We start from the raw sequence: 18,863 nt of genomic DNA, 5'->3' as shown, positions 1-18,863 counted from the left end.
CGTGTGCTCTTCCGATCTACACACACAAACACACACAGATCGGTGTAGCAAAAAATTTACGTGTCTTGTGGTGTGCCTGCTTCCGCTTTGTCTGAGGCTGCTGTGTTCTTGATTTTATCCAAATATATTAGCTAAAATAAAATTATAAACATATAATAATAACGTGAAAACTTTCATAAATTTTGTTATTTACTTATTGTTAGAATTATTACTTCGTATAGCAATGAATAAAAAGAAGAAAAAACATATGCAAGGTACTTCATCATTATTGTATTTTCTTTAGAGTATAGAAACTTTAATGAATCCAATTTTTTTTATGTAAATGTCAAAATTACTAATATTTTTTAATAAAAAATATTTCTAATTAAATAATTTTTTAAGAATTAAAATTTTTAAATTAATATATAGGTATATACAGTGTTCAGCGTAACGGTCCGCATGATTTTTAAGTCGACACTTTCGATAGTTTAAAAAAAAATACAAAGGGGGATCTTTTTCTGCTTCACGCAGGCTTTTTTATTTAAAAAATTTTTTTTTCAATTTTTATTTATTGCATGTTGTAACCTGCGTGAAGCAGAAAAAATCCCCCTTTGTATTTTTTTTTTAACTACCGAAAGTGTCTTGAAAATCGTGCGGACCGTTACGCTGAACACCCTGTTTATATTAATAGTCAAATAACAGAATTTATATACATTTCTTAATTTAATTCGATTTCAGTTCAATTTCAGTTAAAATTTCTTATAGAAGTTAATACTTAATGCAAATATTAAAAAAGTATATTGACAAAAACAGTATATCATTACATTTATAGTAAAGAAAAATTTATCAAAAAATTCGTACAACTGACAGAAAAGGACATACAATAATAAACACTTTGTATAATAAAAGTTTATGATTTATAAGAAAGAATTTAATAAACGTAAAATCGATATTTTAATTAAATGTAATTTCTTGAACATAAAGTGATCACTACTTTAAAAATGGTAAAAAATAGTGGTAAAAAATCAAAGTACCGTAACAACGGGGACTTCAAAGTTAATTAATCGAAATTCTGAAACGAAGGTAAGAAGAAACGTGCAATAGACGATTGCGAGAACCCATTCGCATGTAGTACTTGCGACGTGCCAACCCCAACCACCATCCGCTGGTAGCCATTTCCTATAATTGTTACCTGCTCCATACGTAAAATTTTGATTATTTGAAATTTTTGAAAAATCTGAAAATATTTGCGCTATCTTGTACTATAGTTTTCACATTTTATTTTACGACAAAGTTGCAAGTCTTATATAGGTGCACTAATTTGCGCTTATGTCTAACGTTAGAATATTTAATATTTATTCATTTTTTATGCAAATAAGTGAGAAATTTTGATTTAATAATAAGAATATAAGTATGTTACAATAGATTATAGCTATACAAGCTACATGTTATAAAAGGTATAATTAAAAAAAATATATATATATATATATATTTACATACCTTGAAATTCAGATACTGAGATATGGCCAGTAACAAACACAGCGATCGTCAAAATCAATGTTAGAGCCGAGAGAATTGCACGCAAATAAACGATACTTATGCCATTCACAACTGGAACCATCTTATAGCTCAGATATGTCTAAAAAGATAATTTCTTTATAAAAATTATTCTGTGACAGTATAATATATAAAATTATTTCTTTTATATAAAAGCTGTCCAAGTAGGTACCTATAGTTAAATTTATTTCTTCAAAGTGTAATATCAAGACTGTGCACGCAGAAAAAGGATTAGTCAGCACAACTAAAATATAGCCAAAACAGCTAATACGTGTCTTTAAAATAGGAACAGCTAATATCGTTACTGCCGAAGCTCAATTTATTAGTTGTTAAAATTTAAGTGCTACAGTAAAAAATATTTGCTGCTAGAATCAAATGACGTTTAGCTAATTCTATTGAGGAATATCCAGCAAAATCATTTTTTCCGTATGCTACTTTCTTAACTACTCCTGTTAAAGTATGCTTTTATTTTAGCTAATAAAATTGTATCTCGCAACAAGTACATTTTATCTTTAATAACTAACTTTTAATAATGACAGAAAAATTCGAACTAGCTATTGATATTTAGCTGATATCTAATACTACTTAAGTCATTTTTTTCCGTGCGCAAATTGATTAAATGGACCAGAATAGAACTAACCTTGAACCAATTTTTTACAAATAAAAGAAATATAAAGAATTAAACTAAAAATAAAAAATATAATAATAAATTAATAAAATGTAATAGTAAAATAAAAATTAAAAGATTATAGGAAATGTAAGAAAGACTTTCGAGTGTTGAAAGTTGAGAGCCTGAAAGAAAGCCACTCTGACATTGCTTTAAAGTTAAATGTTCAATTGGCTCTGTGCCAATAGAATGAACTGCAATATCATCAATAAATTAATACTGTCTCTGACATTGAAACGTTCACGAATGATTCACATCACGGTGTACCTGAAGACAGAAATAGAGCGTGCCGGCTAAGAAGCAAATTATCGCTCCCATCATATGAGCGGCGGCTACGCGGGTATCTTGAAAATTGGCGAGTATATCGAGACCGAAGCAAGCGAGGATACCGCAGCATGTTGCTGCAACGATAACTCTTTTGTTTACGAGATCGAAGCCTCTTTCTGTATGCCATTGCAATACTTGTCGATGCCTGATGTAAATGCAGCATCCGACTGTGTGAAAGATGCAGATTGAATTCTTTTTGCGTTCGAGCAAAACTTTTTTAAGTCATTATTGTTTCCTGTCTTTTACATTTTTACTATGCTATTTGTTCTCTTTCTGTATATTATTTTATTTATATTATTTGTTCTATTTATTGATTTTATTAAATTAATAAATTTGAAAATTTTAAATTTTAAATACATATTTAAATCTGAAATTTTATTAAACACATTTAAATTATTCTTGTGTTTTAGATTTTGTAGGTATTGCTTAAATATACTTTTTCTGAATTCTTCTTTTTTTGGCTTTTTTTATATATTTGTATATAATAATTAATTTATTTGTAAATTTCTTTTTCCGACATTTTCATTTATATAACTTATTTATATTATTCATATTATTTTAAGATGACTTAGATTTTCTCTCTTAATCTTTATGAGCTAAATATATTTAATTTAATTCGTGAGTTTCTTTGAATGTTTGCATACGTAAAAGAGCTGCAATATTCAAGCATTGCGTGAATATGCAGGATTCTGGTGAGAATGCGCCGGTCTCCGATATATAAGGGAACCCTGGCACCACATGATCCCATTGCACCGATATAGTGTATCTGAAACATGAGCCGTTCGTAAACTATAAACTCGAGTGGCGTGAGCGAGTATATAAAACGCTTCAGGTTTCCTACTCTCGGCTGCTTGCAAAGCTCTTAATCGTTAAATAATTCTACAATGTACTTTGCTACCTAAAAGAATATTAAAGAAAAACAGTGCAAAATATAACATTTTTCTCTTATTTCCTATCAATTACTTACATACACATATTTACAATTTATTTATTTATTTAAGTGGACATGGATATTAAAATATAGATTCATTTTTGAAGCCCTTTAAATTATATGTATATACATATGTATACACACGTATATGTCCATGTAAAGAATTTGTTGTTTCAGTAATAGACGAATAAGAAGCAGATTTTTGTCTTCAGATATATTTTAATGCTATTACGTTTCATCGCGGATGTTCCGACATCAGAGTTGATTATTTAATCTTAAGAAAGAGTAACATTAAAAATTATTTATATAAAGTAGGATAAAACAGTATTAAGTCGTTTTATTTTTGACTTAATAAACCAAGCAAATTCTACTCGCTCACTCTGTTTTCAAGATTTTAAGAATAAATTAAAACAAGTATTTTTACTGACTTTTTTGCTATGCTCATTATCAATAATGATTGAATCACAGTCACGAATTCTATGTAGATAATTTCACGTTTGGTGATTTGTTTTGAAAAAAAATAATTGATTGAATGCACAAAAAGGATATTAAAAATTAGAATTTCTTATAAGAAAATAAAAGAATGTAACATTCTACATTTTTATTTACGCTGGAAAGTATACTGGTCAACAAAATTAACGCAGGTAAATTTATATCAAAATTTCGCATAACTTTAAACAATCGTAACTCCGCGAAAAATGGTCGTATCGAAAAGTTTTTTTTTTATTGTTAAGGGTAAAACCTGTACTTAAAGATGCTTCCGATAGATTTTTAATCTATCTTTCCTCCTACCCGTTATTGTTTGAAAAGTAAAGACATGTTACGTCTCCAAAAAAATTGCATAATTTGAGGCATTCTGCGGAGCGGAATGAATTTTTTTCGCAAATGTCATGGTAACCATCATAAAGTTTGGACTTTTTCTTACAAATTTGAGAAAAAAAATGAATTTTCATACGTTTTTTTTGCGGAGTTACGGCATGTCAAAGTTATCATTGCATTTTTGTTTAAATATTGCCAGTATTATCTGTCTAGTGCGCACTACAGGGAACTTGCTGGTCGAATTTTGTGCATTGTATGTGTGTGTGTTTGATGGGATTTAAATCTGGACTTGGTGGAGAAAATACGCAATTTTGAAATGCAAACGTATCCATGTGCTTCGCCTCGCGTGCATAATATACACATACACATATATATAATGCGCAAAATTCGACTTGGGTCTTCCCCGTGCACACTAGACAGATAATGCCGATAATGCTAATGCTGGCAGTAATTATAGTGATAACTTCGACATGTCGTAACTTCATGAAAGAAAAACGTATGAAGTTTCTTTTTTTTTTTAAATTTGTAGGAAAAAGTTCAAACTTTACGATGGTTATCATGATATTTATGACAAAAATTCATCCCGCCCCGTAGAGTTCATCAAATTATGCAATTTTTTTGGAGACGTAACATGTCTTTACTTTTCAAAAGATGACAGGTGCGAGGAAAGGTAGATTCAAAAGCCCGTAACCGCCAAGTATAGTTGAATCAAGAGATATTCATTTGATTTTACACTTTTTTTCCTCAGTGTAAAGTTATGCGAAATTTTGATATAAATTTACCTATGCGGTTGTTTTGTTGACCAGTGTATATTTGTCGTAATATAAATACCTTTTATAATAATTTCATCTATCGTACAAAAAATTCATCGTTAAAAAATTACAAACTTACGTAATCACAAACGTCACGAGGATTAAGATGAAGAGACTCAACGGTAGTACGTGCAGTTTTCCATACGCCATTCTTGTCCTCAGTGCTGCAAGATTCCGTCGTTTTTATCTCGTGTTATTATTATATGGTTCGATGCTTTCTACACTCGCGCTTGGATACATTCTCCGTTAGATATATTACGGTGGCGATAACTCAGTGTGATTGATGGATTAAACGGTGAGAAGGATGATGAAGAGACGCGAGCGATTGGATTGATTGAAAGAGGGATTGAAGTGACACGCTGAGTTCATAAAGGATCTAGTCAAGATGACCCAGAGGACCTCGGGCTGCAGGACTCTCCGTGTGATTTATAATGTTCGTTCCACGATATCGATTGATGACGTTGAGGATAGGAAATTATATTCTCTAACTATACCGAAGTGCTAATAAATACATGAAGATATACTATATAAATGCGACAACTACGAAAAGAGGAAATAGATTTTATAAATAGATCTCATGTTTTTTTATAATCAATTCAATAAAATCATTATATGAAGTATTAAAAGTTTGTTATATTGAATTGGCCATATTAGTGAAATATTCAAGCGATCGTTTGATTAAATTTTTAACAAAACTTTACTATATTAAATTTTGTTGAAATAAGAAATATAATCTATTTTAAGAGCATAGAGAATGAAAGGAAGAGAGAGAGATAAAAAAACGATCACCTTTAGCGATTAAATTCTACTATTGTAGAAAGAATATTGGTGCTTACCTTGAGGATTTTACGTAGTCTTACGACTTTTTTTCTACGAATATACCGTCACAATTCAGGCCACGGAGACATTTGAGCGTGAGGCGTCTTGTAACGACTGTCCGTTGCGGTGCTATGTCTTATCGTTTGCACCGTACCAATCACCACGCACACAATTGCGTGCTAATTAACGTGAGACGCAATATTATATATGATATATATGTGTTTGCGTGGAATTTAATTTATTTTTTAATGTACTTTCACGAGAATTTTTTTACAAATAATAAATGACCAATAACGTTTGTTGTTTAAATTAAAACGAGATGATAATTCGGACAAAATTATCTTATTTTAATTATCATTAATTAAAGGAGAAATGACGTTTTAAGTTAGTTATTTTTATCGAATTAGTTGAATTATTTAGTTAATTATTGAACATTTCAAGAAAGGTACGTAAATGCATTTAAAGAGTAATGTATAAGTATATAAGATCATATCTGTTGAATATCTAAAAACTTGTAATTTAAGAAACTTAATGCTTCTTACATTAAAGTATTATTTTATCACTTTGAATTTTTTTTTATTAAGTTAATTATTCATTTTTATTTTTTAAATGAGTATTTCGGAATTTTTATTTTGTAGAAGCAGAATTGAATCGTCGTTCGATCGATGATTCGGAGATACAATTCTTTGATCGTTGCTAAATTAAACGTAACGAGCCGTGCGCGACGTAATACACGCCTCGTTTGATACTAGTAGGTGGCCTAGGAATTCGTAATTAACGCAACGCTATCGATATCACGTTTATTGGAATGGTAATAGGGCTATTCCTTTCTAATTCAACCCAATTTCAAATTGCGTCTATTATCGGGCTACGGCTGTTCTATGCTGATAAAACGTCCATTTGAAGTTAAGAGTTAGGATATGAAGGAATGAAATAACGCGTGTACAAGAGTTACGTATTTGAGAATCACATTTTTATATCAACAACATTACGACAATACAGTATGTTCCGCAATTTTTGTTCGATGTTACTTCTGTCGCTAGAATATATTTATGGATTCGCTCCTCACTATGAACAAGTTTGATAATAATCATTTTTGTTAAGTGATTTTCTCCGTATCTATAGAGGAGACAGGTTTTTTTTGTTGTAAACCGAATTCTCAGAATAAACTTAATACAATGTTCTTGACTTGGCAGTTTACATATTGAAACCATAGAAGAAATAATCATATTGTTACTCTTATTTTTATACAGTTATTACAGTTAACTTTTTCATTGCCCTGTTTCTTAATTTTTTAAGTGAGTTTTATATGATTATTGGCAGTTTGAGAAGGAAAAGACATTTATAATTCAAAATGAATATAAAATTTCTTGTTCGGCGAATTTTGCATTGTCTTTTACGGTGTTAATTTTTTATGTTATTAATTTTTACATTAATTGAATTCTAAAAAAATTACACGTTTCATAAATAAGCGTATCTTAAATATCCATTATTCTTATTGCTTAAACGTTTGTTTCTTTCAATTAAATAATTAATACCCGCGAATATTTACGAATTTCATACTTTGATGCTTTATTCTTACTGTTTAAATTATAAGCAATCTTCCCGTTCATATATTCGATAAAGTTATAACATTATTATTTCAACAAAAGACATAATTTATCTTTCTCGCATTAATCAGTGAAAGACGCGAGTTTTTATAGACATTATAATAATCTATGCCGATAATTATATATTTAATCATCGACATTTAATTTAAAATATACATTTAAAATTATGTCAGTGTACATGGCAATATCGAGTATTTACATACTAATATAAATAGTTTGATAAATAAATAGATGCGCATTGTTATATATCTGGAGTCAATCGGCGCATCTCGTTATGAGACACGAGTCCCAAAAGTAAGAGAACGTCGTGAATAATGTACACTTATACATGCATCTTGTATTTATATATTCACGACGCATCATGTCTCAAATGCGATCGGACTAGTTTCCAAATCTTAAACTAGCGTGTCTACATACAAGCATACACATTTTTCATACATTTGCAGTCAGTTCTTATTTATTCTTACAATCGTAGCCGAAGGTACATATTTTGATTTATAAAAATCAACAATTAAGATCTAAAAGTCTAATAAAATACCTGATAAAATATATTTTTTATCTTTCTTTTTTATTACATTTTGATAAGTAAATCGGTAAATTAAATTACAGATGGACTCAATTCTCTCTCTCATAGAAATACAGATGTAGATAAATATGTAAATAGATAAAAAATGGTTAAATTAAAAAATGTCAAATGATCAAGTTTTAAATCAATTATTCAAATTGATTTAAAAAGGTCAATATCATGCTCACTACGATTGTATCTTTAGCTGCCTTATCAGTCGATAACAATCATTGTATATCGCAATATTTGTACCAAGAATCTGAGCTTACCATTTCATTCGTGTAACTAGTAGACTTCCTATTCTTCGAAGGCATATAATGCCATTAATAAGTTAACTTAGTAATATAATAATGATGGATTATTTTTTTATCTCGAACAATTAATAGAAATCTCGGAAATTAAAAAAATACGCCGACGTGAATCGAGGTTGTTTTTTTTTTTTGCTGGACGGAGCGTTTCCGTGGTTCCTCTTGTCGAAAGCCGACGTTATTGTCCTTAATTGCATCACGAATCAAATGACCCGTGTTATTGGATTACGTTCTCAGCGAACTGTTATACATATGTAAGTCATGCAAATAAGCATGTCACTGTCTGCTATTTGTAGCTAACATAACTTCTACAAATACTTAAATAGAATGAACAATTGAGGGTATAACTCTAACAACTTACAATTAAATATTAATAGATTATATATATATACGGCTGGAATATTTCAGTCAGTATTTCATATCCCGCTGGTCTTTTTTTTTAACTTTCCGCAATTTTTCTCTTTGATTATTCTAAAAGTTTAATAGGAGGTGTGTATGTCTAATATCAAACTGCGATTAAAAAATTTGACGTTCAATAAATCTGATATACAATTTCAGTTTATGTTTCTCGGACGTCTGAAAATGCTAGCTGTTTTCTAAACGTTCGACATTTATGAAAATTTGACGGATTGTAATGGATTTCCTTCAACCTTATACTTGGCAATGCACTTAACAACGTATTTTTGTTCCGCATTGTTTAGAATTGTAATGTTTTATGTTTATAGTTAAAATGTATTTAATTTTTTTAAAATTTGTAAAAATTATATACACGGTTTTTATTTTAAAATCGTATTAATTTAAATTTCATATTGTAGTTAAAAAATTATATTAAAAATATGCTAAAAGTTTCGTATTTTGCATATTGCTTTATTATTTATTTTTTTTTTACATTAACTCACACGTAATTATTTTTTAATCTGCCAAGTTTAGGGTTAATGACGTTCCATAATCCGTGCTTAGATTTATGCACTGGCCTCGTCAATAACGGTGATCATTCTGGTGTTAGCATTGGGCGGTACATTCGTGAAACGCCATTTCGATTTGACTTCTTCTTCATTAGTTGTTGATTGAACGCCACTAGTCTGACCGCAATTGGATTGGTTCGTCTTGGATCGTCCCAGGGACCATCTGCGTCCACGACGATCCATTATAATTGGCATCTCAGCAATCAGATTGTTCTCGAATTCCGAGAGCATAAGGTAGTTCTCGACCTTGTTGCACGAAGTTATACAATCGCCTATGTAATCGAAGTCCAGTAAATTGTCGGGTAAATCCATGTCGGCGATACCCTCCTCCGAGATGCACGTGAGTTCCGGCTTATCTGTTCCTAAGGCATCTATCCCTTCGCCTACGACAATAGACAATAGCTGTGTTGAGTACTCTATGCGTCTATAATATCATTACTATACTGCATAAAATTTTATTTTGTACTTTACAATATGCCTCGTTTGATATGAATACAAACGAATGAAAATATCAATGAAAATATTAATTTATCTTTCTATTAAAATTGAATATATATGAAGAGTAAGAAAGAGTCAGATGTAGCAAAGGTAAATCCTTTAAAAAACGATAAAAAAGTAGAATTAAAAGTAATAATATCATGATTAAAATTTGAGATAATGTGAGGATGCAGATTTATAAAATATGTTATTGTGAACAACGAAATGATATTTAACGAGGATTTTTTGTATGCTTTTTCTCTCTCTTTCTCTCTTTTAGATTTTTCTTCTTTTCATTTATTATAAAAATTGTAAAAACAAAAGAGGGAAAATATACCTTGTGCTGGAGCAATGTTGGTCCCGAGTACGAGTGCCGCAGCCGTCGCTCCTGCTGCTCCAGCAGCGGCTACGTAAGGTCCCTCGTTCTTGGGATCCTGACTGAACGACAATTTTCGCCGTTGAGGACAGCTGTCCGAGGCGCACGTGTGTTTTTTACCATTAGCTCTCGTGTGTTTATGTTTCGATAAATTCCTTCTATGTAAATCAATGAAGAAGAGCGTAAAACTGCCAACCAGGACGCATGTCGAGCTGAAGTAGTAGCCAGCCTTACCACCGCAACCCACATTTATATATCCTGCAAAATACGTCCGACATTAAATACTCTTCAGTCACGTTCTAGGATTCTCATTGAGGAACAGAATTGTATGTATGTTTCTGATATTTCAAAATTCTATTTTTTGAAAATTTTGTTAAAAGTGAAACACTTCATTAATGATTAAAGTGATCAAATGAGACCATAAATTGTTTCCAATAAATTTTTATATCACAATAATTTATACATATTGAGACACAAGTGTGCTATGTTAGATTTTTTTATTACCCGATATTGGTACTCCGATTGCAATTGGTATCGCTTGGGAACATTGGACGAAACCCCACGTTCTGGCGAAGTTCCGCGCTCTTACTCTTTCGTACGTATACATCTTCAGACTGTAATGATAGCCACCGCAGAAGATGCCTATAGACAAATTGTGTGTTTTTTTATTGCTCGTAATGTGGTCTTAAAATTTTTTATTGCCGGAGACGGAAAAAAGGCGGATTACTTGAGCTATTAAATTCTTATATATTACTCTTCTCTTTTATACTATGGTGACTAATTTGGCGTTGAATCACCGATTGTACACATATTATAATGTAATACTATCATATGTTAAAAACAACATATGCAGTGATTGGCAGAAATTATATAATGATAAATTTTTGTTAAATACAAATTTTTAATAATATTTTCTCTATATTAAAATTATTTTCTCTATCGGAGTCTATTAGAATAAGAGAGTTCATTATTATTCAATTCAGCGATAATAAATGAGACTTTACCGTAAATCCACGCGAACATAACGTATCCGTGGTAATTTCCTTGAACGGCGGTAAGAGCGAGAATGCAGAGTCCGCACACAAAGACGGCTGCTTGTGTAAGATACTGACGAGCTATTCTGCATTCAACGCTGCGATGCACGACCAAAAGCCCGAAAGCTACACAACCAAGAGTCCAAGCCAACCCGAGATAAGCCTGCAGCAGGACGACAGTATCACCGAGACCTTCCTCTTCCACTTGATGCGCCTGCATAAAAAAAATCGTTTATTTCATGCATTTCCAATACATGCGCGACGGATTTTAATATTTATCGTTTATGTGACTAGCCTTGAGAAAACAAATCAGTATATATTAAATATTAATTTTTGTTCTGTTCAAACTATAGCAAATTATGAATTTTTATCATTTTAAATAACCGTTTAATATTACTGTATTGCTTTTAGACAGCTACACATAACTATTAAAAGAAAACAATACTGTACTTTTAAATTATGTTTAATTTATATTAATTATATTTATGAAATCTAGATGGACGATTTTGATGGAATTTTGCATATGTTTGTATCAGTTTGAAAGCTTCAAAATATTCTTTGCGCCAATATAGGAAATTTGTTTTACGCGATTGTTTATTAAATAGAAAAACGTTGAATACAGATGGAATAAGTATGTCACTACTTCTAAATTTATTCGTCATAATTACCAGATAAAATATCGGGGTGTTGATTCCGAATGCTGAAATACCGGTAGATACCAAGAGAATTCGCACTGTTTTACTTTTCAAAGTGCTAAAATCGAAAAACGGTGGTTTATTAGCGGTTTTGTTTTTGTCCTTTATCTTGCGCTTTTGATTCTTCAAATGTAAGATTGCTCTTCGCTGAGGATGATATAGCGAAGCGCTACGGTAAAATGTGCCAAGAATGAAGGTGAGAAAGACCACCCCGGTGACAGCTTGAAGGCCAAGTCGCCATCCGATTTTACTGTAATAAAAGAGCCTCTATATGAGCTTTGATTTCTTTACGATGTTATAATTAGTATATATAATTTTAATGATTAATCGCAATAATTTTAGATAAAAAGAAACGTGAATGCGTATTCGTGAAATAACGATAACATAACTACCACACGAAAAGAACGATTTTACTGAAAGGTCTAAAAAATTTGTTGGATACAGATCTGAAAATAATTCTTGTTGGACCATCAAAATAATTTTGTTGGAAAGTCAAACTAATTACTAGAATATCAAAACGTTTTACAGCAATGCTTATCATTTTTGAGTTTCCAACAAAATTATTTTGATGATCTAATAAAATCATTTTTAGATCTAAATTTTTTGCTCTTCCAGCAAAATCGTTCTTTCCATGCGTATATCGTGTATATATTTTTTAAATCGTTTTATTGATTTCAATTTAGACGATTACGTAATAATTCTAAACTGAATAAAAAATTAATCTATTATCGTTTTATTTCACTTTTAACAATAATTAAGAACGTTTTTAGAGATAACATCTTTTTGTTACGATTTTGAAGCTTAAGTAGCGTAATAAATTTCGTGTTCTTTTAAATTTTATTCGTTCGTTCGTATCGTGGAGTTCATTGAAATAAATTCTTGACGATAGCTATTACAGCTTAATGTATATACGTACGTGATCATTCCTTTTATAAAAGCAGACATGACTGCTATACCCAAGCCACTTCCTGAGACAATAAAAATTTCAACCAATTCCCTCTTCCTCTTGAAATACTGAGCCACCATCAGCGTACTGCAGTCTCGCGTCATTCCAACCCCAATCCCTATGGGAAAAAATATACTGATGACTCAAATCGTTGTGACTATCTTTAGTTTGCTCATAGGATCGGATAACAATATCGTTCCTTTCGCCGACTATTCTGCGCTTTCGAAATTGATGCTTGTAGTTGACTCTCGCAAAGTTCCGCATGAGAAGGGAAAGTTAGGGTGGAAATGGATGGAACTAGTACCAATATTAGTATACGAATATAGATGTAGAAGATGACAAAGAAAGATGACGCGCAGCTAAAATAATAATAACCAAACATTTTGACAATGTGGCGCCGCACGAATTGCAACGTATATTTTTTCCTAGCAGATGTCACAGTATTGCCAGGTGTCATAGTTTATTACGATGTCATTATTATTACTTATAATTATGTGTTATCGCAATGATCAAAATTAACAACTTGTAAATTGTAACAATTAATATCAAACAATTAAACAATTTAATATCAAGTGATTCAGAAAAGGAAGAGATTTTTCATTGTCAATTGTTTGTTAAAAATCTCAATATCTTCGCGTCGCCTACACGTCTTACGCAGGAATAACTTATAATTACAAATTTATAATATGCTTAAATTGCAAATAGCTCTCTGAAATTACAGCATTACACAAATTTACTTACCGACTACGGTGCCGTAGCTGAAGAACAATTGATGAAATTGCGAGGCAAAAGAAGTGAAGAGGCAGCCGAGGGCGGTAACGAGGCCGCCCAAAACTGCCGTTACTCTCGTACTTTTTCTTCGGCAAAATGCTATCGTAACCGGCGACACGAGCAGGGCGACACCCGTCGACATTGCCCCGAGCCATCCTATAAAATGGAAAAATATCGTGTGGACATTTTGCGCAAACTTTGCTTAATCGTGCAACACGTAGATAACATTTCCAGATAAAATAGCCTAAAGAGTATGATTATGGGAAGGATGGCAACTGTAATTATACATTCCGTACGATCCGTGCGTTCAGTACTACCTAATAATACTGCAACATTTGAGATGCTTATCGTTACGGGAATATGGATACCCGTCTATGTATTTATCCATACAATGTGAATTAATTTCGCGAAAAAATATGTCTGTACGATATAGGAAGTCTCATCGCGAAGTTATTATTAACTTTTTTACGGAAACGCCGGCGGCGCTGCTGCGTTGATCGACGGAGTCCCGAAGGAGGTATAACTCTCGCGTATATCGCTCGCAATCTACCCCGTAATAAAAAAAGTCAAATCACGCATGGCTATTCCAAAATGGTTTCGATCTTCGTTACGCGCGTCGTAGATAACAAGAGATACTTCGACTGGCGCCCGTTTCTCATTTCGTCTGGCATACTGTCCTTTGCCACTTTCCTCTGTCCCTTACTATCTATTTCATTTCGTTATTTTTTGTTTATCTAACTTAAAGTTGATACAAGCCTATCCGTTTTTCGCGTATTTGTCTGACGAACGTTGAACGACGTCTGGCGAGAGACGATTGATTCGCGGCGATGCATTTTCCGTGTGGATTTCCGGGCGACAAGTCGGTAGTAAAATGGATTTGCTTTGCGGGCTACGTATATGTAGTGCCCGGCAATAGAATCCGACGAATCTTTTCCGTAACCCGTAACCGATACTTTACGATCGGGGGATAAGTCACGATTGGCGATGTGACGACGGGAAATGTGTTTGTTCTTCGCATCGATTGGCTCACTGTTTTTGGGTGTCGTTTCATCATAAGTGCTTGGGAATAATGTGAAAATAAATACCTCGGGATGCGTTTAATACTTAATTGAAATTATTTTTTAGCATCAAATTCATTTTCTCTCTCTCTCTCTCTCTCTCTCTCTTTCTCTCTCTCTGTCTCTTTATATACAACATATTTTTCCTCTTCTTTTTAATTCCATTTGCCTCTAATACTATCTCTTTTACCACTGTGAGTGAATGGGCTACAATTTTTATCTAATAATACATTTCTAGCCTGCGTAAATGGATTAAATATCCGGCGACTTCGTATATTTCCTTATGCGACTCGCGGTATACTGTTGTATCTGCTAAGTAAGCTATTGCCATATCCTAGATATTCGACCACGCGGAGCCAATAAGGTTTACGCATTGTCATCCATCGCTTCTTAAATATGATTTATGGTATAGTCACGGTATCCGAAAGAATTCTCGAGAAACGCATCACGCGTTAACGAATACGACGCTTCGTACTATTTTACTTCATTCTTTCCCTTTTCTCCTTATTCTTATCACGACATGTTTAGCGCCGTCTATCGCAACCGTGAAATCCCATCAATAAATCACGTCTGGCTCTGGGATAAAGCCGCGGACGCCTCTTGCATCTACTTGAATTCTGAAGCAACATTTCCACGTGCAAACAATGTAATAGTTTACGTCTACATAAACTATCATAAATTGTATATAATCTTTTTTTAAATATAGAAGATATTTTTAACTACATAGATATTATAAATTACGATTATATTTGCTTAAAATTTTTGCTTGTAAATATTTTACTTGCAAAATATCTTGTTAATAAAGATATATACTTGTATTGTATATTTACAATTGAAAGATTAAATGATAAATAAGTTTTTAGAAATTACAAAGAATAAAGGAACACGAAAATGAAATCTATTAAATATTACACTCTTTCTCGATGTAGACAAATTAAAAGAAAATTCATGGATATATAATTTGATAATCAAAAAATGTATTAAATCGCAATCACTCTCACACTTTTTTATCGCTGGCCCGCGCACGCAATCGTTCTTGCTAAGACGCTAATTAATACGGCCGCCGGTATTAAACGAGACGCTAATTATTACAGCCGCCGGTATTAAACGAGCACTCGATCGCGTTTAAGACCGTTTTAATAGCGACATCAGGCCATTAAGCGGATGCGATTAGGTCACCTTTGGAGAACCGTTTAATTAATTTTCACTGGTCTCATCGATACGTGAGCCCATCAATCGCGGTGAATACGCTTTATTACGCACGGGAGTAAGTAACGGCCCGACAGTTACGGAGACAAACGGGCGCCGCGCCGCGCGCGAGGAAAAGCAGTTATTAATCTCACTGTAGCTACGACGGGACGACGGATGCGCGTTAAATATCGCTCGCCAACGGCAGTGACTTATACGCGTGGGAGCGTCGTTTAAGACGTGCCTTTCGCAAGATCTCTCTTCTTTCTCCTTCTGAATGCCGGGATTCCTGCAACCGCTTTGGTATTCCCTTCTGAGTGAGGGAGTAAATATATTCGGATTCGCCTTGGGATATACACAGGCTGTTTCTGTTATTATCGTTTAGGACGTTGACTAGGGAGGAAGAACGTGAAAGTTTAGAAGAGATTTGTATGCAGAGGGTTACTTCTCCGAATTCATCAAATTGAAATGCCTGTCCGATAACATGATAAAACACGTAAATCTGTGATTCTTGTAAAATCTGAATACAAATGCATGGCAATACTATCCTTAATATATCGGTTTATTGTTATTTAGTGACATTTTGCTTCCGTTAATAATCTTAAAAATTTTTTTACAAGAACAAGTTTATATTTCTTATCAATATTTTCATATTGAAAAATAAAGTTTTCCATGGCACGATTTAAACAAATTTGTTTAAATCGTACCATGGAAAACTTTATTTTTCAATATGAAAATATTGATAAGAAATATAAACTTGTTCTTGTAAAAAATACATATAATTAGTAAACACATATAATTACAATCCTTAAAGAAATTTAATATTGTAAGTATTAAATTGGTTAGTGATTAATTACTTATTTTTTAGTATTAAAAGCACTATTATTAGTGCTTTGAATGGGTACTCAAATACTCGAAATATGTAATTAAGCACTAACCCTCAATTTAATACTTATAAAATATTAAATATTATTATTAAGCATCAAAATCCGCTTTTGACGTTTCTAAAACTCATCGTTGAAATTTCGTGGTCTCGATTAGATTTCATATTAAAATTAAATTTTTCTATTGTAAAAGATTTCAGTAGCCAGTACGAGTTTGGTGCGCGGTTGTGCGACTAATCAAATAATAAAATACAAATAATTATATTAGTAATGAAATTCACAATCAATTATAAGTATAATTATTCATACTGATCACCAATTTATAATTAAAAATAAATTTTCATTTTAAATTTAGCATTTAAAAAGTACTTTTGATATATCTCTTTTTCAATTTAAATTGTATTTGTTATTAATAAAGTCATAATACACATGCGGAAAACGTACGGGGTAAACAAATTCTAGTTTACTTTGTAAAGTCCAAGAGGAATGTTTGCCACGTAATGCTTCACGCTTCGCCACTTCTCTCGTTTCTTCTTCCGCTACTTTTCGCGATCAAGTTCAGAATTCTTTATTGAGAATCGCGAGACCGACACGGGTATTCTTTTCACCCCCGAGATAGTGTCTGTTGATGGGAGTGGGTGAAACGATAGCGAGAGTGAATTGGCGAGAGCGAGAGCGACTGCCATCAGGGTCAACGACTTGCGGACTGGTCGGGATTTTTAGTTGGAGACTCTGTCCTCGCAAAGGACGAAGAAGCTTGTTCGAAGAAGGAATCCTTTTGCCGAGCTCTCGAAGGAGCGAAAGAGATGCTTAAAAGCGGTACAAGTATATATCACTTGTCTTTCGATTATTCGTATAGTTATAAAGTTTTCGAATTTCTCTGTGATTGAGTAAAATAAAAAATGCGGTTTAATATATACATTCATAATATTAAAATATACTTATAATACTCAAATAACAATAATTTACAATATAATCTAATAACACAAGCCATAATTTATATAAAAAATAAATCATTGGTTTTAAAATACAATTGTATTTTAATGGAAATGTATTTAGCTTTTTATAAAAATATTTTCAGAGTATAAAATTTACTTAAAATTAACTTAGAATGTTTTAGATTATATTATTGTTTTTTTTTAAATCTTAATTAGAAATTTAAATGAAAATTAAATATCTTCCAAACTACAAGAGTAAGAGAAAAATTTAACTAACAGAAATTACAGAAGCGGTTGCGCGTCTTATGATAATAATTTCTAGGAATTTCGAAGATCTGAAGATTATCTTTGTTTTTTAAATGAAATTGTTGATTTTTTTTACATATTATGATTCCTCTAGTTATTTTGCATATAAAAGTATTAGAATTGTTATCAAATTAATAGTTTATGAGATATTTTATATTTTATTCTGGCTCATTTTGACACAAAATATAAATATATCTCGTAAACTTCAATTTTTGGTGTCTATACCTTGACTGTACAGAATGAGATGAATTAATTGATGTGAAGAAAGTATACATAGTTGTTTTCAAATAAAACGTGTAATTGCTAGGGTTGGGTATTAAGTTAATATATTTTTTTAACTAAGTTAAGTTAAAGTTAACAGTCTAAAAATTTAATTTAGTTAAGATACAAGTTAATCCATAATAAAATTAATCGAGTTAAAAGTTAAGTTAATAAAAAAAGTAATTGAAAAGTTAGTTAAATTTTTTCATTTTTAGGGTTTCTAAATAAAGCTTCTAAATAAAGTATATATTTGTTATTATGTTTGGGAATCGCCTTTGAGCGGCGAGGAATTAATCCGTATCGCTCTCCGAAAATCGAGGAACGCACCGTGGCTGGATGAAGGATCAGTAGAAATTTAACGAGAAACAGAGAAACTTATAGAATTTAAACCAAGAAATGTGCTTTATTCCACGAAACGTGATACCGAGAACGCACGTCTAGTTGCGACGAAGACAGCCGGACAAGTCCCGGCTTCTCGTTGTCCGCGGTCGCTCAACCTATCGCTTCTGTCCTTGCTTTGTCATCGTGTTTATTAGTCATCGTGTTTATTAGTCATCGTGTTTATTAGTC

At 32.1% G+C, this 18,863-nt stretch overlaps 2 protein-coding genes across 5 annotated transcripts in view; both read right to left on the bottom strand.

The window, feature by feature from the left end:
• The window catches only part of LOC105451762 (DNA damage-regulated autophagy modulator protein 2-like), a 6,750-nt gene extending 609 nt beyond the window's left edge, over positions 1–6,141 (bottom strand). The window contains exons 1-7 of one of the 3 annotated variants that reach the window (XM_011692423.1): positions 5,929–6,141; positions 5,172–5,256; positions 3,175–3,296; positions 2,471–2,697; positions 1,480–1,618; positions 1,014–1,216; positions 61–131 (exon numbers count right to left, since the gene is read on the bottom strand). In XM_011692423.1, coding sequence (XP_011690725.1) covers positions 61–131; positions 1,014–1,216; positions 1,480–1,618; positions 2,471–2,697; positions 3,175–3,296; positions 5,172–5,242 — 833 coding nt within the window. In that variant the 5' untranslated portion in view covers positions 5,243–5,256; positions 5,929–6,141. Of the gene's footprint in view, positions 1–54; positions 132–1,013; positions 1,217–1,479; positions 1,619–2,470; positions 2,698–3,174; positions 3,297–5,171; positions 5,257–5,928 lie in introns of those variants that run through there. The other 2 variants (XM_011692424.1, XM_011692425.1) reach the window with 2 other exon arrangements.
• A 3,104-nt stretch (positions 6,142–9,245) lies between these two features.
• The window catches only part of LOC105451763 (monocarboxylate transporter 8-like), an 86,015-nt gene continuing 76,397 nt past the window's right edge, over positions 9,246–18,863 (bottom strand). For both annotated transcript variants that reach the window (XM_011692426.1, XM_011692427.1), the window contains 7 exons: positions 13,629–13,814; positions 12,858–13,005; positions 11,915–12,191; positions 11,217–11,460; positions 10,717–10,854; positions 10,174–10,470; positions 9,246–9,742 (listed from right to left, as the gene is read on the bottom strand). In XM_011692426.1, coding sequence (XP_011690728.1) covers positions 9,357–9,742; positions 10,174–10,470; positions 10,717–10,854; positions 11,217–11,460; positions 11,915–12,191; positions 12,858–13,005; positions 13,629–13,814 — 1,676 coding nt within the window. In that variant the 3' untranslated portion in view covers positions 9,246–9,356. The remainder of the gene's footprint in view (positions 9,743–10,173; positions 10,471–10,716; positions 10,855–11,216; positions 11,461–11,914; positions 12,192–12,857; positions 13,006–13,628; positions 13,815–18,863) is intronic.

This window comes from Wasmannia auropunctata, unplaced genomic scaffold (assembly GCF_000956235.1).
Source record: "Wasmannia auropunctata unplaced genomic scaffold, wasmannia.A_1.0 LD336045.1, whole genome shotgun sequence".
Taxonomy (NCBI): Eukaryota; Metazoa; Arthropoda; class Insecta; order Hymenoptera; family Formicidae; genus Wasmannia; species Wasmannia auropunctata.
The sequence above is the reverse complement of the archived record's forward strand: the minus strand, read 5'-3'. Positions and strand labels throughout refer to the sequence as shown.